This window comes from Agelaius tricolor, unplaced genomic scaffold (genome assembly GCF_023055355.1).
Source record: "Agelaius tricolor isolate 1412-34295 unplaced genomic scaffold, bAgeTri1.0.p SCAF_9, whole genome shotgun sequence".
Taxonomy (NCBI): domain Eukaryota; kingdom Metazoa; phylum Chordata; class Aves; order Passeriformes; family Icteridae; genus Agelaius; species Agelaius tricolor.
Window position 1 is genome coordinate 23,036,552 of NW_027269269.1, and position 21,663 is coordinate 23,058,214.

Here is a 21,663-nt window from a genome sequence, read left to right on the forward strand (position 1 = left end):
GCCCGGGCCGCTTCCGCGCAGGGGTGCACCGGGCGCAGTGGGGCGCGCTGATTGGTTTCTCAGCGTCACGTGATGGCACCCGCGCCCCGCCCCCGAGACGCGCGGGGCCTCCCCGCCCCGCGGGGCGCAGCGCGTGCGCGGCGGGGGCGCGCGGGAGGGGCGGGGCGGGGCAGGCGGGTCATGGCGGGCGGGGCGGGGGCGCGCGCGCGGCGTGAGGTGAGGGGTCACGGGGCGGGGCGGGGCGGGCGGAGGCCCATGTGGAGCGGGAGCGGGAGCGGGATCAAGATCGGGAGCAGGAGCGGGATCAGGAGGAAGCTGAGCTGCCCGCGCTGAGCACGGGGAGGCCGGAGCCACACCCGTACCGCCGGGCCTCGGACGCAGGCAGTGCGGACGGCGGGCAGGCCGCGGACGCGCCATGAAGGGGTGAGTGCGGGGCTCGGGCCGGGCCCGCCCGGGAGGGTAGCTGGAATCGGGGCGGGCCCGGGCGGCGCGGCTGGCGGGAGGCGGAGAGGGCCGAGCGGCGCCGCCGCCTCTGAGCTCGGGCGGTGTTGCTGGGACGGGGCCCGTGGCGGGGAGTCCCTCTGGGCGAGAAGAGCCGGCGGTGCCGCCGCTGGCGCCCTTTGGGCTGAGTAGGAGCTGCCCGCGGGGTTCCCGCGCCGTCACGATCGTGGCACCGCCGGAGCGCGGATTCTCCGCACGGAGCCCCGCGCTGGAGCGGGCGGGACGCGGCGGCTCCTCGTGCTCGGGGGATCCCGCCCTGCGGGGTCTGGGGAGCTGCACGGCGGGCGGGGATGCTGGCCGGGCTGCCGTCTCTGCCTGGTCCTCGTCTGGCGGTAGCGAAGAAGCGCCACTCACTGTGTGCGAAAAAGCTGCCAGCCTCGGATGTGTGTGGTTTTGCAGTGCTATTGTGTGCAACAGCCTCTGAGCAGTTTTGTTGGTTTTTTAAGTCTTTAATTGCTACGTGCAGGCTGTACAGCGTGGATGGATAACAAATGAGCTGTGTTCTGTGTCATGTTTCTGTAGCACGCTCGCTGATTTGGGCCTGGCATCGCTTCTCTCTGTTTCCTGAAAACTAGAGATTTCAAATCTGGTTGGCTGAAAACACTGATTTCCCTCTCAGTGGGGGCCGGTTTTGTACAGGAGACTGGAGGCCTTTACACACACAATTGTGCTTTGGTGTCAGATGACCCGCCTGACCTTGTCCAGGTCACTTTGGGACAGGTTTTTCAATGTTGGCTAAACCACCTAATGTTTATTAATTTCAGCATCACTTGTGCTCCACAAAACGTGCTTGTTCCAGTTCTGTGCCTCAGTTTCTTCACAGACACAGAGGAAGCTTTCCCCAGCTGATTCTCAGAAGAGCATTAAACCAGTCCCCTTGGAACTGGTGTTATGCAATGATGGGTATTATTATTCCAGTTTGGCAGCTTAAGGCAGGGTGAATGGAAGCTGAATCACTTAAGCTTTTACTAAGAAATGGTAAGGGGTTTAGCTTATTAGCAATAGGGGTGAGGTCATACAAGACTGCTTGATAACATACTCTTAGCTGGTTCTTACAGCATGTAAGCAGCTTCAGGCATCCTGAGGGGCTGGCAGGTGTATGTAGAAAGACGTTCAGAGATGATTGCAAATAAATAAACTCTCAGCTGACATAAGATAGGTGTGTTTGGGACATTGGACAACCCCTTATCTACCTGCACCACCCTACATAAAATGGGACACTGCCACTCTTAGTCCCTGTGTAACGAGGACAGTGGGGCTTGCGGGAGGAGCAGCAGCAGGGATCAGCCAGGATGAGGTGGCAGGATCGTTGTTCCGCAGCGCTCCCGACAGAACTGGGTTTCCTTTTATCCTTTGTTGACCGCTCTGCTGTTTGCTGCAGCTTAGCCTTGCTTTGGTGGTGTGTCCGTCGTGGGACGGGGTTGCTGGGACCTGGCTGTGTGAGTGGGAAAGCGGCCCAGGCGTGCCAGGCTGGTGCTGTGGGGATGTCCTGGCAGGGCACGGCCAGAGCCGTCTGCCGTGCTCAGTGCTCCCTGAGGAGCTGAGCCTGGCTTTGCTTGCACAGATCAGGAGTTCTCATTTCATGAGCTGCTTTACTCCTTGTAACTTTTTTTTAGACTAAAAGGCTATGGAGAAAAAACCTGCATACCATTCTTCTGCTTCCAGAGCACCAAACTTCATTTCTGTCACTTTACTTTTACTTACAGGCAGCTTTATTTCTGGTTCAACTTCAGGGCTTACTGCTTTGAGTTCTGCACTTGGTATTTCTGCTCTTCTGGTACTCTTTCATCTCTTTGAAGAGCAGCATATTCCTGTCTTGCCAAAACACTGTTAGCACCACACAGCAAGTTCTGGTGCAGAATAAATTCATATTCCTGTGCAGATTCTCATATTGAATCCAGGTGTTCTCTAAAAATTCAGATGGAGGCAAATATGCCAGCAGAGCTCAAATTGAAAAATAACCCCATTTAAATACAATGAGACTCAAAGGACTAGAGAATAGTTCAAAAGGAATGTATAAATTACATAGGGGGACTTGGGAACAAATCCAAATTGTTTTTTAAGTTACAAAGATCGGTGAAGATCCCTAAAGTACAAGTACTGTCAAAAGATAGGTCCAAAAATAGATCTAAAGCTTCAGCTCCCAGCATACAGAAACTGAGAGGCTTGAAGGGATCTGGTCTGTCTTCAGTATTGAATCCAAAATTGTGGACAAGTCCTTCTGAACAAACTGACTCCATCTGACTGTTTTTTCTGGGAATGCATGCACTGCATTGTAACCCATACCACAAAATGCAGAGATGATTTTGGAAGCGCTTGGAGCAGCTGATGTTTAATCAGCTGTCATTATGAAGAGTCTGCTTTGGCAGAGAAAGAATTAAAAAAGAAACTATCCGGTTCATTGGCATGAAATTTCAGATCTAAAAGTCTGTGTAGTCAATGTATGTGTTGCAGCCTTCTTTCTTAGCTCTCTGAATTTGAAATAGCACATAGATGTGTGTTAATAATGCATAGCAGGTTGCAGTGTCTCTGTCATCAGGGTGTTTGAGGTTAGGTGACCTACCTGGGCCCTCTGGTTTCAGAAATAGCTGAGGATTTTTGTGCTTTCTCAGCTGCTTACAATTTTGTGGATTTTCTCTTATTTGATGAGTTAAACATCATCTTCTCAACTGGGAACTGCTATTAGCTTTCACCTCGTGTTGTGAGACTTGGCTTTATGTTCATTCTATCCTCACCTTCTGAATAATTTTAATTGAGTCTCATTATGTTTCCCTTTTTTTCTTAAATGTGACTTGAAAAACTGAGTTAATTCACTGTTCTGTTAGTGAACCTTGTGATTCTCTAAAGATTAATAAATGTTTTCATTTTATTATATGTAATTATTGTTAGTTCTTGAATTTGAAAATCTATTTTAGAACTGTGTTTGCATGAGGAAAAATAGCAGGGGACGAGACTTAGGTTCCACTGTCTGTAGTAATCTGGCTGTTTTTATAGAGCAGTTGTAAATAATACTCCCTGCACTTTGCTGTTTTCATGGTGTTGATTCACTTGTTGCTCAGTGGTTTTGTGTTTTCATTGCAGTTGTTATGCTGCTGGTTTTCAGGAGAGAAAACTGAAAGTCTTGCATTGATTCTTGAGCATTTGCTGATTGCTGTTTGTGACATTTGAGGTCTTAAAGTAAGGATGCATTTCTGACTTGTTTCAGTTCAGATGAAACCTGTGAAAGTAAGGCATCCAGCCTTTCCCTGTAGCCTTCCCTAAAAATCACATTACATGTGGCTATTGCAGGACCTGCGTGCTCCATTGCGTGCATGTACCTGCTGTGTGACCAGGATTGTCACATTCAAGGAGCCAGTAGGGCCTGTTACAAGCAGGGCCCAGTGCCTGTGATCCTGTGCGTGCGTTATTTTTCACATTGACCAAATCCCTCTCCAGTTTTGATGGGAAACACCTGGGAGATTTTCATGTAGCAGCACATCTTGAGCCATGTGGTGGAAAACTGATTGAAACAGGGAGTAAGTACAGTGCTGTGTGTTAAACCGGCCTTAGAAAGAAGTGTGCACTAACTACTTCTGGGTAAGACACTCCTAGGAGATTGCCTCTCAACTTTGTTGTGTTTGCAGCTAAGTCTCAGGTTTGGTAGTTCCTAAGGGTCCTCCTGACTTGCTGTGGAAGAGTCCTACAGGCAACATCCTACCCAACAGGTACCTGCTGCCTCAGGGAACTTCCCAACCCTGAGACTGCAGCTTGTGCTGCTCTGGCTGCCTTTGTAGGACATCACAGCTGGGGAGTACTAAACATAACAGAAAAATAACTATCTTGTTCCTGAAGTGTGGGGAGTCATTATGGTAAGTTCTGATACCTCTGCTTGTTTTGCCTGGATTCAAGGAGTAAACCTTTCAAGGTCCTGAAGATGGTCATGTTTCTGAGGAGAACAGGGAGGGATATTTCTCTCCTGAGTTAGTATGACAGAGTTTGTGCAGAGCTGCTGAATTGTTTCCGTTTGCTCGGCGCAGTGCTAAGCTTAACATATATGGGAGGAAGTTCCAAGTTTATGAGAAAACTGCTGAATGGCCATATGCACTGGAGTCAGGACAAAAAAGGTAATTGAGCTTGAAAATCACTTTATTTTTAGGCTTTTTCTCAACCTAGAAATGTCCAAGTGTGAGCTAAAGTCTGCTTTTTTTTTCATGGACAGTAAATTTAAACCTTGCCTATATGCAAGCTTACAAATGGCTTAACAGCTTCTAAATGAGTTTATAAAAAACTCAGTGCAGTTTATTATAGGTACTTTAACCTGATTTATAACTCTGACCACTTTGAGTTTAATTCCTTAACCAGATTAAGACATTCCACAAAGTAGGAAGGATTGGGAGGGTAGGAAGGTAGCAGAGGAGTTGTAGGCATTTTACTGAAGCACTTTAGAACCCCGTCTTGTGTTTTGAGTACTGTTTGACCATTTGGTTCTTTCTGCATGTAGATGTAGCTTGGTGGTTTGGGACATTTCTATGAAAAATGTGGTAACATTAGTTAATCAGCAAATGCCACAGTCTCTGCTGCCATCTCCTGAGGACAAGAAATGATGCATCCTCCTTTGCTACATTAAATCTCTTTTAAAATGGGGAATAATGGTGATGGTTGAGCCAGAAAAATACTTAAATCCAAGTGGAAATCATTCAGAACTTGAAGAGCCTGCCCATTTGGCAAGCATTAGAAGTGTTCAGACCAATAATCTGAGAAGGCGCTAGATATTTTTATCCAGAAGAGGAAAGAACATGAAAAGTTGAAGCTTTATATTTGTTTGGGAATTGATAAGAGAGAAGTGCAGTACTTCCTGGCATCACTCCTGCTCTAAGTGAGGCAGGCAATGCCAGGATTACTTTCTGCTCCAGTCTGGAAAAGGGAAAGGGAAGAAGTGACCCATGTGGGAGTTATTGTAAAGCAGCAGAAGTTTCTCAGGAGGGAGTTTGAGGCAGGGAAGCCAGGGCAAGAGAGTCTGTGCACAGAAGAATACTTGGTTATTTAGGGACTCTTGGCCTTGAAGACCTGAGAGCAGAGAAGCACAGCACTGAAATGGGGTAACTGTGTATTTGTGTCAAAGCATATTGAATGAATTCATTATCACAAGGAAATTATACCTTAGGCTTTGTTGAAAATAGAGCCAAAACCATTTCCACAACACTGTCACCAGGTAACTAAGATTAAGATATTTTAATTTTCGTGGGGGCAGGGTATTTCTGTCTTTAATTAATTGAAAATACTGTGCTTCATAGTAAGATCTTCATGCATTAAGTACTTCTTGAGCTCACTTGGCTTTCCTTCTCCCTGTTCCTTTCCAGGCTCCATGTGATTTTTGGCCCTTAGCAGACTAGAATCTCTAACCCTGAAAAAAATTCTGATTTCCACCATCTCAGCATTGTATTTATGTTCTCTTGAGAGAGTATGGGATGAGACCTGGGCACCAGCTGAAGGCTTGTGAAAGTTTACTCTACCTGGCACTTGGAACTGTTGGCAAAGATCACAAATTAAGTTGAAAATTGCATTTAAAGGAGATTTATTTGGTTTTTGATCTTTGGCACAAATTTTTATTTGAGAACAATTCATTCTTAGTGAAAATTAGGAAGAGAATGGGGGGAAATTATTGTTGCCTTAGAAGTGTTTTTAAGGTTGGCACATGAAACTGATTCAGGTAATTTTTCAGTGTGTTATTAATGTAATGTGTGATTTGAACACCTTGCAAAACCCAGCTCTGGAACTGAAATCCAAAGTATAGATAGGAAAGCCATAATGAACTCACTTTTTTTCCCCCACTATTCTAATGCACAAAGGCATTTGTAAAGAAATGCATTTTTGGTGACCTCTAGAAATAGTTTCTGTGAAGCAGAAAAATTATTTTGTCCTGCTATGTCAATTAGGTAGTTTGTTACCTGTGAACATACAAGAAGTGCCCTCAAGATGTATTTATGTAAATAAGGTACTTTGTAAACATCACTTCTATTTTGAATTTGAAGGTAAGACTGTTCTTACCTGATGATCATCAGGTACTTCATGAACACTAATTAGCAAAGGCTCATGATCTTCTGGGAGGCAAGTAAGGGTTATAATTGTTAGATCTGGGGACACTGAAGGTGTGGAAAGGGGCAGTAATTCATAAGGTGTCTCAGGATATAGTTAGTGGAGGCACAAAACTAATTTTGAGGGAAGGTGTTTCAAAATAGGGAAGTACTTCTGTTTAGCAATCATGGATAAAAATCAATGTTCTTGTGAGCTTGCTTTATAGCAGCAACAAAGAGTTGGGGTTTCTGGCAGCCTTTACCTGCTGTATGATGGCAGACAAGTTGTTCCCTCTTTCACCTGGTATCGATGTACCTGGGATAGACTGAATAATTATTTTAGCCTTAACCTTTTGAGGTGCTCTGGAGCAGCAGAATTTTGTGGACAACTAAGTAATATATGTGTGTCTGCTTTTCTGTTCTAGACCAGCTACATTTATTCTTGCTATTTTAGAGTTTGAAAATTCTGTCAGCTGGGCGTAGTGATTTATGCTCTTTGTATCCCTCTACAGAATAGGATAGCTTATCATTTTCTTGGGAAAGTTTATTTTTCACTTGAAGGTTTGAGACCTAGGTAGGACACGTTTCAGCTGGAAAAACTGTGAGGCTATTATAGCATAACTTTGCTTCTTGCATATGAAGACTGGCCAGTCTTTTGTATGTGGTCAGGTTTTCTAGGTTAAAGCAGAGTACATTATACAGCACCCAGATATAATGAAGAAACTTGGCTGTAATGTGCTATGTATTATTTTTCCTTTTTTAATGCTAAAGGGAGAGGCAGCAAGGGTCTGATGTATGTCTTGGGGAATTGTGATGCATGAAGCCTGTTCACAGTGACATCCAGTAGTCTTGCAAGTCTTGAATGAAGTCTTCTGTTAATTCTGATTCTAAAATTGCTTTGTTTTCTTCTGTACATCATTGTGCTCTTCTGCAGGCCAGAACTGGGGGTAACATCCAGCAAGGTATCAGGTGTCATGAAACACATGTTTTCAATAGTAAGCAGGACTAAAGAAGATCAGGGGTCTCAGAGAAAATTGGTAAGACTTTTTGCATGCTAGGTTTGTACTTATCCTTCTGGTTTTCTGACAAGCGAAGCAGAGTAGATATGCAGCCCACAGATCTTGGAGATAATTGAAAACATAATGGTCTGCCCACAAGAACTACACTAACTTGTGTGTGTGTAGCAAGACAGCTCATCCTTTAAAAAAATCCTAAGCAAAAACAAAGCAAACAAAAAACTCCATAAAAATCCCAATGACCCCAAAACTCTAGAAGAGGCTCTTTTGGCCTTGGAGTAGAATCTAAGCAGAGCCTTCAGGTCTATAGCCTTCATAGTTCTGGTTTGGTTTGATTTTATGAGCGGATTATCCTGTCTAGACTCCTGCTTTGACTTGGATGCCAAAATAGAAGCAATAAAGCTAGCTGGCCTGTTAGCAGGTGACAAACCTTCTCTGAAGTCCTCTTAATTTGTTAGGGCCCATTTCTCAGTGCTGCCTCTCCTGACTTACTCCTCAGTAAGTTTTGCAAGTTTCAGATACAGCTCTGCTAAATTTAGCCTGCCAGATGCCTTCAATAAGCTTGAGCCCAGCTATCAGTTACACGGAGATCTGTTGCAGTCAGGCACAGCCCTCTGGGGAGAGACTTGCGCTATTTAAAGTTGAATGAGACTGAGATTCTTATGGCATTAAGAAACTTGAAATTTGCTTTTTCTCCCTGATGTTGGTTCTAAACTAGTGTTGGGCACTTGTTATTCCCAGGGAGTGAATTTGTGTTTCCTGTTGAACTGTAGCTGGAAATTGGCTGCCTCTTGAGCTGTCATTCTGTATAGCAGTTCTCCTTTGGTATATGTTGAGCAGCAAAAGGCAGTCTTAACATGAGTAACACTAATGTCTCATGTAGCCTGTGTTATTTCCAGTAGTATCACTGTAAGACATTGAAGGAAAAATAAACTGTTCAAATCACAGCACTGTAAGCTCCAGGCAGAGCAATGCAACTGCAGCAGGACTAACTGGATTGCATTTGGTCCTACAAAATGTGTGAGGCTTTTTCTAGCCAGTGCCTGGAGGATCTTAGGACACTGGCATGCAAGAGCAGGAGTGATAATGCCAATGTTCTGGGCATTCATCCAGTTTCAGGAAGTGGTGCCTGTCACCTCACTAAAGTCACACTTCCGTTCAGATTTGGTGGATCACTCTTCACTTCCACTCTTACATCGCTGGGCAGTGTTGCTGTGCACTTTTAACAGACAGCAGCCTATGCACCAGGAGCTGATTCCCTTTACTAGTGAATTCTCCACGTGTTTTTTCCCCCAGGGACCAAGTCGTGGAATGTAGCAGTCGTGAAAAATGCTGAATGTTTCTCATGGAAATGTAGTCCTACGAATTGTCAGGAAAATGCTTCCAGTAGTGAGAGGAAAAGCTTAGTGTCAATGGACAGGACAATAGTGTTTGGGCTGCTGTAATTGGTTTTGGTTAGCCATGTTTAAGGAAAATCAATTTTAATCAGAAGGAAATGTAAGGAAGAGCTGGTAATAGTAGGAATGGCAATAGTAGGAATTAAGAGCCAGCCTTACAGGAGAAGGCCAGGAGCTTGGCTTTAGTTAGAAGAAGGGTATGAAGAGATCATGCTAACTTTCTGAAAAGGCCTAAGCAATGGTGCCTGTAATCTTCAGGCAGCATAGAGCTACATTTGAGTTGCACTGGAATAACTAACTGAGAATAATGGTAGCATGGGAGCAGCCTTACAATGGAAGATATTTAAGTGCTTCAGAAGGCTGGTATTTCATTGAGGAGAATATGGATTTGTAGAACACTGCAGTAGTAAGAGATCTGACATGATAAGCCAGGAGTCCCTCATTCCTCTTAAAAACAATTGCTTGGAATGGGGTGACTGGCTTGTCCCAGGAGCTTTGACATCTGAGATGGAGTACAGTTGACTATTGCATCTTCCATGGGGTGCCATTTGAGCTGTGGGGTGCCAGTAACAAGTGTGGATCTTCTTAGGAATATTAGTGGCATCATAGGGTTGAATAATTTATTATGGGAGGGCGTGTCCCTTCTGGGCACTTCAGGTTCTTTACACATCTTTATGTTCTCTCATATAATAATTTGAGCTCATAATTTAATTTTTTTCTTTGCAACAGCAGAGGACAAGTGCTTCTGGTACACCTTCTACTAAGCTGGAATGCACAGGACTGTCCTAGTCAGACCTTACCTGACACAGTAAACTTGCTTAAATTACTGATTTGTCTGAGACTTCACTTGAAGAACCAGGTCTAGTTGTAAACTGCTGTTAAAAACAAACTAACAACAACAAAAAAGACCCCACAAAGCTGCTTGCTTTACTTTGGTGAAAATAAGAGAGAGATAATTTTGAGTCCTTTATTACAGGTGCTTTGTCTTGGCTCTTTGGAGTAGTTTCTCAAAGTGCACATTGTTCTATGGATGATATTGTAGCACAATATCTGTAGACTGTGTTCACAGATGTACTGGATAATCTACATCCCTGTGCTCCTCTTGCACAGTACTTCCAGCTTAAACTGGGGTCAGCTGGCATTTCTGCTCAAGAACCAATTAGTTCTACCTATGGAAACTTTTTTTCTCTTCTTTATTGTGGCAGAGGACTTGTGTGAAGTCAGGACCAATGTGGGTTAAAACTAAACTTTCCCTTTTTTGTCCAGGTTAGTTTTAATTGGTGTTGGTTCACTACATTGATGCACAAACGTTTGTGCCAGCAAGAGGATGGAAATGAGTGGCTGAGGACTGCTGCTTTCTGCAGCAGTGCTAGCTTTCCCATGATTTTACTCAAGGCCCCAGTGGCACTTTGGCCATGCTGTCCTCAGGCAAAATAATGAATTCACATAATGTGGGTCTTCCTTTCCATGTTCTTACTTAATTTATGTATTACATGGTTTTGTGCATATCAGATGTGCTGCTGATTTAATCAGCTAGTGCTATACATTAAAGTAATTTATGGTTTGAGTACATGCTATTTAAACAGATATGTTTAGGGTATTGATTTATGCTTCCTGCAGCATTTCTCAAACCTCTTTCATGTTATTCTCCAGGGTAAGATACTGTCCCTGGTGCAATTCTTGCAAGGACAAACCAGATAGTGACAGAGCATAGGAGACAAGCAGCTGGAGATGGCAGGAGGCAGCAGGAAATGTGGCAAGTGGTGAGAGATAGAGGGGGGAAGTCCAGGGGCATGAGGAAATGTGTCAGCAAGTGCCTTTTAGCCATCTACTAAGATAGCTCATTTCTCTGACCTGATGCCAGGCTCAGAGGTGATGTCTTGGCTCAGCAACTCCCAGCCTTAGACTCTGTTTCTGCATTTATTTATTTATTTATTTATTTATTTATTCTCTGTCTAAAACCTTCTTGGTGAAGATCCATTTTCTGGCCATGTTCCCTTTCTTGGCCATTTTGTCCTGGCTGCCTGTGGTAATATATTTTTGTTCTGTTGGGCTGTTGTCATAAATATTTCATAGTGGCTGTCTTCTAATGCCTGGTTTGTTTGATTAGTAACTAATTATCTTTAAATAATGTTAGAAAACACTACTTTATGATGGTCTGTGTCAGGGATTTTTGCTCAAAAGGAGACCTGGTGTATAGCAACTTTGTTGTGGGTGTATCATGCTAGCATTGCTGATCTACTGAAGCTTGGATCTCCTGATACTTCTTTGTATCACCAAGGTAAATATTGTGTTATTTGGAGAAGTGGTCTCGGCTTTCAGTAACTGAGCGTGAATTGAGGTTTGCCTCCTCCCTTACTGACCTCCTGCACTGAGGCTCATCTGACCTAGCTGGGCAGATGCTGCTCCCTTTGGTTTCTACCCTCACGCCGACTGCAGCAAAAGGGACTCTTCGGGCTTCTTTTCCCTCCTAGTACGAGATTACTCTTAGTCCAGCAAAACTCTTTCACAGACACAAATGTACCCAGAATCCCACATGCCACAGTTTTACTCCTGCCCTTTGTGAGGAAAAGGCAGCAGCACTGCTGGCTGGGATCAGAACTTGCCTTCTGTGAGCCTGAAGAAGCCCTGCTGTGCTAGGCTGAGCAGGTGTGCCAAGCTGGGCATAAAACAAGTGCTACAGTTTCTCCACCGTCTCATAACTTTGATTGCATGCTTGTTTACCCTGGGAGTACTTGTGTAGTGTGAGAACATCATCCTTATTAGCTCGGGACTTGCACTGTGTTGGAATGTAATTCTCTAAGGGACTTGTGCAAATGGCCATACATGAAGAAAGGAATCTTGAGAATAAACAGTGTCTTTACAGCTATTTGGGCAGAAAACAACTTGCTGCCCATGTCTATTCAGTAAAACAGGGCTGATATGAACCTAGAATTATGTGATTTCTAATTCCATATTCACTGGCTTTCTGCATATTCTGGTGATCATTAGGGAAAAGATTTTGATTATCTTGCTCTTTTTATTTTTCATTCTTGTAATCATTGTTAAAACTGCTTGCACTCACCCAAGCGTAACTAATCTCTATATTTTTTAATTTTTTTTCTTTTTTTTTAAATTTTCTTCTGTATGTATAGTCTTTCTGTCAGGAAGTTAGTCTTAGAAAAGAGAGAAGCTTGGTCTGTTTCTTCTCAGTATAATTCAGTGTATTTTAAGTTGTGGTTCTGCTCTCAGCAGGAAGAAAGATTTCAGTGATGATCAAAGTAGATGCAGATATCACCTTGAGAAGGGCACAGTTGCATATTAACAGGCTTCATATATTTGTTGCACGCAGTACTGTTGGTTTTTAGAGAAAGATGTCTAGTCGTGACTTTGTCAAAGCATAGGCTTTATATTGACAGGTGGTAAAATTGAGGCTGTCTTTGAAGCATGGATAAGGGCTTCATTTCCTTGGTCTCTGTTGTAGCTTCCTGTTCCTCCCATATTTTCACTGGGGTTTTTAATTTTTTTTTTTTTGTGATCTTGATGATCAGAGGGGAAATGAGTGGGATAATGTTAAAGCTAATACTTCTGTAGAGATCCATGTTCTCCTGTCTCCTACCCAGTAAAACCACATATATACTATGGTGCATTGGTGTTTAGTGTGGCCTGAAGAACTTCTGACTGTATAGAACTGACTGAAACTAGATTTGGGACTTAAATCAGCCACCAGCATAAGCTTTGATTATATGGGTTGGATGTGGCAGTTCAAATATGTATTGAGCTGACTGTTAGGTGGAACAATTCTCTAAGGATAAGCAAAGTAATTGATCTTGGGTGTCCTTAAAAATGTTGCAGTATGTCAGATGTTAAGCATGTTTTGATTTGTTCCAGTAGCCGGATCGAGCTGGGAGATGTGACGCCACACAACATTAAGCAGCTGAAGAGGCTAAACCAGGTCATTTTTCCTGTCAGCTACAATGACAAGTTCTACAAGGATGTACTGGAGGTTGGCGAACTTGCCAAACTAGGTACAAATGTTCTTGCCAGTAATTGTGGGCTGTGGTGGCAGAAGTGGTCATCATTGCTATCCATAATGGTTTTAAATAACAGCTCCTTCTATTTAGTTGTTTTACATCATGAAAAATAACTGTTTAAGAACCTCAAAGAAGCCACAGAGGGTCTGTGTTCTGACTAGATTATGTCCACTGGGAATAGGCATGTTTTCTGCTCCAGAAGAAAGCAGTTGTCCATTGCAGCTTACCTCCTGATGCCATTGCTGGTCGGTGTGAACAGTGATGAGCAACCACTGTGTCAAAACAGCACTAGTTACTTCATTCCAAGTGTGAATCCACAATGTATGTTATTTTATCCGGATAGGAGAATTAACGAGAGGGGAGGGAGGAAGATACAGGCTGTAAATGAAAGAGCTGTATGTGTAGTTTGAGACTTGTTACTGATAAACCTTTGTTTCCCTCCCTGGCAGCCTATTTCAATGATATTGCAGTGGGAGCAGTGTGCTGTAGGGTGGATCACTCCCAGAACCAGAAGAGACTGTACATCATGACACTTGGATGCCTGGCACCTTACCGAAGGCTAGGAATAGGTAAAGAGGGATCTTCTTTTATATCTGAGGCATCAAAGAAACCAGGCTGCTGTCCAGCTTTTAAAATGCTCTTTCAGATCTTTAACCAAGTTAGTGCACTTTAGACTGCTGATTTCTTTGGAAGGGACTTGGGGGAAAGAGTATGATTTATCATGTGTTCATTCTACCCTACCTTTCAGAAATGAACCTTTTGTAGAAATTTTTAATTCAGGATTTCAGATTAATTTAATCTTAATCATATTATCATATTGTGATGTAAATACTCTGCTTCTATGCATGTGAAAATTATGGCAGAGAGAGATGAAATAATTTGTCAGAGATATGTAGCCAGTATGCAAGTCATACGTAAGAAGAACACAACATTCCTTCATTGGCTTCTCTCTTCTAAATTCACTCTTCTAAATGTAGGGGCTTTATATTTATTGTCTTTATCAGTACTGATTATTGCTGCTCAGAGGTAGCACCTACTTTTGTCTATATTGCATTTAGTTCTTTGCTCCACATTGCAAACCCATAGGACAGATTAATCAAGACCTATAGTAACCTGTTTGCCCTGACAAACTGGAATGAAAAGATAACTTTATTTTAAATTATTTTACTAGGTCTTTAGGAAAAGCTTACCAGTGCCCTCACTGCTTCATACAATATTTTGACTGTATTTTGAGCTGAGTTTGAGACCTTGAAACTAGTATTAAAATAAGCTGATTTATACAAATGCTTCTGGTCTGTTGTGATTTTTTATTTCTTCTTCAAAGAAACAATGAATTAAGGTTTATGAGCAATCAGAGACAGAATGAAGTACTTACACATCATGTTTTATTTGCCTTTCCTAGTTTTCACACTTTATCATTTTAGTCTACCTACAGTTAACCTGCCTCTCCTCAAGGAAGCACCTAGCTAAGTACAGACTAAATTGTGCCCTTCTAGTTTTCTTACCTATCTCTTTATCTTTTGGCAGGAACTAAAATGTTGAATCATGTCTTAAACATCTGTGAAAAAGATGGCACTTTTGACAACATCTATCTGTAAGTAAATGAGTTACACTCATGCATTTTTTTGAGAGATTATAAAGGTAGATATGGGAGCAAAAGGATGGAGATCCAAGTGTGGGTTTAGTGTATATTTTTGTGGGGTCATGGAACATAGTAGGAAAGCCAGGGGTCATATTCTGGGTTTGTTGTGTAATGCTGGGAAAACCAAAAGCTGCTTGATTTAGAAAAGGTTCTGTAAATTTGCTGAATTTGAAAGAAGTTTAGTTACAAAATTATGTTCTAGAGCAAAATTATACCGTAAGACCAAAAAAAAAAATCTTTTTAAAAAGGATTTTATTTTTATCATACATGGTCATCTTCAGAATGGAAAATACTGCAGGTCTTGAATACAGTTTTGGTGCATTTGCTTTCTGTCTTTTATGACAGCGCTCTGTGATGCAGCACTCTGGAATATTAGAGATGTTTGCAAGCACTGAAAGTTTACTACATTCAGTAATAAGGCCCAGCTGCTATTCCCATTCTTGCACACTGCCAGGTCAGCTCTTTGTGCAGCAACACAATAAACTAGATCAGTGCCCTGACCCAGCCAGGGAAACTGTTTTCAGTTTTGTTTCTGGGTGTTGGGTTTTTTTTGTTCTAGTGTGGTTTTGGATTTTGGAGGTGGTTTTCTTGTGCTTTGTTTTGGTTATTTTTAAAATCAACTGCATGTCTGTGTAAGCACTTGGCATGATGCAGCAAGAGAACAAGCACTGGGGTAGAGGGCAGTATCAGTAGTCCCCCTGGAAAGAGAGTCTGAAATCCATACATGCCAAAACTATGCTTTTCCTTTGCTGCTGGTTTCACACTTCTGCTTTTGTCTGTGTGGTTACCAAGTGAATTTGGTTTGATGGCAGTTTTTGGCCTGATCACTTCTCTGAGCCAACTCCTCCTTGTCCGTCAGTGCCTTGGCCATCACATCAGTGCAAGCATGATGCACTGCTGGGGATAGCCCCACAGCAGGTACAGTCTGGATGGACTTACACTGCCACAGAACTACACCCTGAACACTTGTCAGGCCTGTGGAAGATGCCTTGTGAGGAGTGTTTCATACACTGATATCACTGTAAATGGAGTTATTTTCTCCTCAAACTCAGTCCACTTCTGCCATGGAGGTGCAGACTCTTCCACGTCCTCTGCTGTTGTTGGTTTGTGCCATCTCTGTGTTTCAAAGTTGCCTTTGGCTTTGCCTTCCTGCTCTTCTGCCTCAGGAGAAGTGGTAATGAACTCTCTGAGATGCCTGCATAATGGGACAGAGGCTGTCCTTTTTACTTTTGCATCTTAACTGTGTGCACAGTGAAGGAACTATTTGCTGGTTCTGATACCAAAAAAACCCTAAATCCTTCATAATCCTTCTTTATAGTTCCTAGACTAAGGATTCTGGCATGACAATAAATAGCCCCAAAATTGGGCTAAAGTTCTTTTAGTGGCCCATTGATTTTATTACTATGTCTATTGCTTGTGCATTTTCTATTTGAACATATTATGCAGTTTAGCACCAAATTTGATATCACTGCCTGAATTTGTCATTGCGATAACGTTCCCTTTTAGCTTTTTGGTGCTTATTGGGCTTAACACGAAGATCTTTTGTTTTGTTCTGCTGTTGCTTCCACTTTAGTTCTATGGTTACGCAGTGTGTTGTCATGACAAAGTGATTCGTGAAGTTGTGCAGTTCCACTGAATTTTGGAAGTGTTTAATGAATGCCTTTTATTGATATAAACATTTTTATTTCTTTTATCTCTCTCTCTTTTTTTCAACAAAACTTGTGCAAATAAATGTCCTAGTCACTTAGGATAAAGAGCAGATGGCTGTTAGTTTTGGAGGCCTTGAAACACGCTAGCAAAATACGTAAAACTCTAGGGGAAGTAAATACAAGGGAAAAGGACTTTGTAAATCCATAGGACTTCTTTGTATTACAGCTTTTTGTTAGGAGAGAGGAGTGTTTAGAGTAGAGCAAGGTGTTAAAAGAATATCAAACACCATTGCCAGCTGTATGTTACAGTGTGTTGGTCATCCCTGACACAATTCCTCTGGTCATCTGCAAAGTGTTACTACAGGAGGTTAAAAATGGCTTTTTAGTAAAACTGTTAAATATTTCCACTGAATATCTGCCATATTGCTTTAATGAGATGAAGAAAAATTGAAATTACTGAAGTAATAACGCTTCAGAGTCTCTCTGCTATTTTGTGTTCCTTGAAAGAGTTTTACTGAGGGGAAACATTTACTGCTGTTGACAACCATGGGCCATCCAGGAGCTGAGTGCTAGCCCCAGAATTGAATTGGGAAGATGAACATTTCCAGTCTTGGATTTACACTGCTGTTCCTGTCTCTGTCTATCTATCTGCTTTTCTTGTCTTTGACCATTGTGAGTATAGAGGCAGATTACTGACCCCCATGTCTCTATGCCCTGTTGTGTCCCAGGCATGTCCAGATCAGCAACGAATCTGCAATTGACTTCTACAGAAAGTTTGGCTTTGAGATCATTGAGACGAAGAAGAACTACTACAAGAGGATAGAGCCCGCAGATGCGCACGTGCTGCAGAAAAACCTCAAAGCCCCTTGTCTTGGCCAGAACGCAGATGTGCAAAAGAACGACAACTGAACAAAACCCCTGCGGACACTTTCTTGCACTTGCTTGTCGCCAAATAAGGAAAGAGAGGCCTCTTTTATTTTTTTTTTTTGATTGGTTGGTTGGTTTTTTGTTTTGTTACGGTTTTTTTTTTTTTACTCCACCCCTTCATCTTAATTTTTTTTTCTTGACCTCTCTCCAACAAAATGTAATGCTTCTTCCAAGGATTGTCCAATCATGTTTGGGGTTGGGTTTTGGTTGGTTTTGGATTTTTTTTTTCTTTTTTTTCTTTTGAGCTCTCCTTTCTGGTGTTTTTTGGTTTTTTTGAGGGCAGGGGGGCTGATTTTTTGGTTTTTGTTGGGGTGGGAAAAGGTGTGCAGATCTCTTTTAAGTTTGAGGTGTGGAGGGCTTGAGCAGGTTATCCTGATGACAAGTTTCCTTCAGAATTATTCTTTCAGTAAGCAGAATGTAAACCCAATGGGGGGGAAAAGGCAAAGCAATATCTTGTCCTTTGACTCCTACATTATTGTGTTTTTTTATAACCTACAGGGTACTTTATTCTCTCCCAACCTTTGAATGTTACTTCAGTACTTCCCACTCTTCCTTTTAATTCTCCCACCTCAAAAAAGTATATTTAGTTCTTCCCAATATTTTTGAGTATGGCTTTTTCCTCCATCTTTTGCTGAGAAGGGTGGGCTACTTTACCATACCTTTTCACTCTGCCTGGGCTGATCTTTTTGGATGCTTTTTTTAAATACTCCTCACCCAAGCTGGTGCTACACTTCTTAACTGACTGAGAGGAGGATTTAGAGTGGTCTTTGTTTTTTCTTATTTTCATTTACCCAACTCCCAGCAGACTTTTGCCAGAGCAAGAGCTAGATCTGGTGTTGGCAAGAATAACCTTGTAAAAATATGAATCCTGAGGCAACACCCTTGCTTTTAAAATGGGTGAAATTCTGCAGGGCTCATTGAGAGTTAGTTTATCTGTGTTGTTGGGATGGAAAAAGTGACTGTGACCACCTTACCAGCTTTGATGACATAAGGCAAGCACCTGTCTCCAGATAACTTTGTTACAGCTACTGAATCTGTGGTGACAGATGTAAGGGTTGAGGAAACCAGGCAGCAAGGCTAAGAAGGCAGACATGAATCTGACCCTAATCACATAGCTTTGCAGGGTCTCCTGGATTTGCTTGGGATTGGCTTGACTTGCTGTGTTTATGAGCTCCTTTGGGAGGAGGTGGTGAAGAACTGCGTGGTTTTGCTCCTTTGAAGATTATTTTCCCCTTCCCCGTTCAGTAGTAGTAATGCAGTTCTCCTCTGGTGAGAGGGTGTTGGTGGAGCACCGGAGAAAGCAGCATATATTAGAGCATTTTATGGGTTTGGAAAATAGGCTGGCTGGCTTCTTCCTAGTACTGTAACTTTGAGGCTACAGTAAACTGTACTAAGCTCTGCTTTGCATCCTTTCATGCTTTGTTTGCGTGAATACCAGTGCTCCTTTCTAGGCACTGTTGCCAGCAATTTTATGTATGCCAATATAAATACCAACTTGAGCTTGGACTCTTCTCCAAGCATCTGGGAAAGTGCACTGAGCTGAGACAACACCAACCTGCCCCATGCCCCATGTAGATGCTGAACTGTATTCTTTTCCTGTTTGTTTTTTAAAAGTTTAGATCTGCATCTTGAATTCTTCCGCTCTGAAAGCCTCCAACCTGTAGTGTGCATTGCAGCATACATCTGGTTAGTAGGTGCTGTCCAGTCATTAGAGGGTGACTTGGAAACCAAGGATTCCAAAACGGGAATTGTGAGGCAAGGGATGGCACCCCTCGCTGCACGTGGGGTGGTCTTTGATACCCCAGGGATGACTATGCCAGCTGCTACACAGTTACTCCTTCTTTGACAGAGGTGTGTAGCATTTGTTGGAGTGCATCTTGACAGACCTGTGCTGGAAAACGGCTGCTTAATTTGCTGAGTTTGCACTAATGGAGTCTTGGAGATGGGCAGGTGGCCAACACCAGCCCATCTGCTCGGCCCGAGCACCTGCGTTTGCAGCACGTGGTGGCAGACTCTGGCTAGAAAGATGCAGACGGTTCCCGTGGCCAGAGGCAGCCTGGTTCTGACAAAAGCTTATTTTCTGTACAGCTAGGACCTGCTTGTGGTGGTTATGTTGGCAGCCCGGCATCTTTCTAGAAGGGGATGTATTGAAGCACAGTTGGCTTGTCATATGCCAACATAGTTTCCCTGGCCATCTGTAGACCAAACCAAGAGAAGTATGTGGAGGGAGAGAGAGATAGTATTGTATTTGAGGGTGTTGGTGCAGCACAGCTGTAACTCAGACCATAGCTGCCTCTGGTGCCAAGCAAAGTGCTCTTCATTCTTCTAGAACTAAGTGGTAAGTGTTTGGGTTGGGTAGATGGGTGTGGGGATATGAACTCTTAGGATTTGCTGTTGTCGTAGGCTTCCACAAATCAGTGTGTTTCACAGACAGTTATTCTTCAGGTTTAAAAGTACAAGTCTGATGTCTGAACTTACTTGGATTAACCTTTGTTTCTGTCTCTTTTTGCTTTGGGCTGCCATCATTCTATGAATGTATCCATGAGAACAATTCTTAAAGCTCCTATTCCACAGCAGACCTGCCTCATTGTAACTTCTAACAAAATGTTTTGTAGGAGATGGAAGAGAGAATAAATCTAAGACTCCTTTTTCCCAGGCTATTAATCCTGGAAAACAGTTGTTGAATCTTGAATACAAGGTTTAATCTGAATCTTAGAAAACTGTGTTCCCTGTACATGGGTAAGGGCAAGTGAAGGTCAGTAGTTCTGGATGACAAACAGTTGTATTTTATTAGTCTACCAGTTGTGTTGAGTGAGGGAGGAGAGTGCTGTATCTTAGTGCTGTTACCTAGAGACACTGAAATTGTGTGAAGTATGGGCTTACTGCAGAGAACTTCAGTTACTTTGGTTGTTGCTGCAGGAGGACATCCTTCTAGTTTGAAAATAACAGCTTGTGAACAACTAAATTTTTGCAAAGTTGGGAGTTTCAGTGGGGGAAAAAAAGCCACCAGCACCTCCTGTTCTGGATGAAGATCTAGCAAGAAAAAGTACACGACTAACAGCTTTAGAGTGTAAATTGTGTATATACAAGTTACTCCTGAATCTCTGCAACTGGCTTTGTCACACATCGGTTGAAGTATGAAGATATTACCTACAAAAAGACTCCTTGAGGAAACCATGGTACAGGAGAAAAAGAATCATCCAGAAGAGAGATCCCTCATTTTTGGGAGGGGTAAGGGGGAAGAATGTATTTAGTGTATACAGAAACTGGCTGAGTTTACATGATGCAGCTAATGGTTAAACCTGCCAACTAAATATGACATACTGTTAAAATTGAAACAAACTTACATGCTATTTAGTTAAGTCTTGATGGTGCCCTGTGTCTAGTAAAAATTTGATCCTCCAAATTGTTTTATTCTCCCCCATGTTGTAATCCAGGGTCAGCTGCTATGCACAATGTCTGTGTTTTGTAAAGTGTTTGCTGACTTGGATGTTTCTTTTGAATCTGCAACTGCTTCCTGATTAATTTGGCTAAGACCACCCCTGGTCTCTTGAGTTAAGATTTAGTGAAAGGTATGCTGTATGCAGTTTACAGATGCATTCTCAATGTTACAAGTTAAGTTGCAGGGGGAGCAAATTCTTTACAATAAGATGGTCCATTTTTAATCTATATCATTGCCCTTGTTGTACATCAGGAGCATGTTTTTGTTTTTCTCAAACTCTTTAGAAATACCGTTCAGAATAAACGTGCACTATTTGAGTTATATCATTTACAACTTGTTGTGTGCATTTTTTTGCTGTCCAGCTGTTTCCTTCAGAAATCAGATACAGACTATTCCTCAGATGTTTCATAAACTGTGTAACTCAGAAGATTTCTAACGTGAACTGTGTGTTGAGCTGCTGGGATGAATGCCAAGGGTGTCTGACAACTGTGCAGAGTGAGGTCTGTTTGTTTTCCCTGAAGTTACGAGCCTTTCCTCAGAAGTCCTGTCTTGTGGGGTAGGAGGGAGGAGAGGAAGAACAACTGTTCTGGAATAATTTTGATTGATTACTGAGCAGTTTGGAAACAAACAGACCAGGTGTCAAGAACTCTGGTTTGGGCTTTATGGGTTAAAAAGTTTAAAGTATTCAAACTAGCTGCTAGTCATTGCAAATCTTGACCACAGCCTTTGAAAAACTATGGTCCATATTTGTAAAAGTGACTGGTCTTAACATTCAGCACTGACTTTTCTTAGAAAGGTATTTAAGTAAAGCTCATCTCTCTTCTTAACAATTCCAGTCTCTTCTGTTAAAGCCATTTTTTTGTCTGTATTTTTCATTTTTTTCAGTGTGCTCCTATTCTGCTTTGAAGTGCCATTTATGAAGTGATGAAGTTGCACTCTGGCCCAGGTTCTGGAGGAAAATAAGAGTTTCCCTAAATTTGTACATTGTATTCTATTCATTTATTTAAGTTCCTTTGGAAACTG

At 42.5% G+C, this 21,663-nt stretch overlaps 1 protein-coding gene across 3 annotated transcripts; it reads left to right on the top strand.

Annotated features, from left to right (window-relative positions):
* The first annotated feature begins 228 nt into the window (after nt 1-228).
* NAA50 (N-alpha-acetyltransferase 50, NatE catalytic subunit) lies at nt 229-20,966 on the top strand. Of its 3 annotated transcripts, none has more exons than XM_071433238.1 (5): nt 229-423; nt 12,838-12,974; nt 13,430-13,549; nt 14,508-14,574; nt 17,000-20,966. In XM_071433238.1, exons 1-5 carry the CDS (start codon nt 416-418, stop codon nt 17,178-17,180), a joined length of 513 nt encoding a protein of 170 aa, XP_071289339.1. In that variant the 5' UTR covers nt 229-415; the 3' UTR covers nt 17,181-20,966. The 3 variants fall into 3 exon arrangements, with proteins under 3 accessions (XP_071289339.1, XP_071289341.1, XP_071289338.1); XM_071433240.1 differs by having other exon boundaries at nt 12,841-12,974; XM_071433237.1 differs by lacking the exon at nt 229-423 and having other exon boundaries at nt 11,975-12,974.
* Nucleotides 20,967-21,663: the final 697 nt, after the last annotated feature.

Bases quoted from the DNA above. Each gene is read 5' to 3' on its own strand.
- NAA50 (XM_071433237.1), top strand. From the start codon at position 12,803: ATGTCAGATGTTAAGCATGTTTTGATTTGTTCCAGTAGCCGGATCGAG. The intron at 13,550-14,507 runs GTAAAGAGGGAT...ATCTTTTGGCAG, and splicing joins TTACCGAAGGCTAGGAATAG to GAACTAAAATGTTGAATCAT. The intron at 14,575-16,999 runs GTAAGTAAATGA...GTTGTGTCCCAG, and splicing joins ACTTTTGACAACATCTATCT to GCATGTCCAGATCAGCAACG.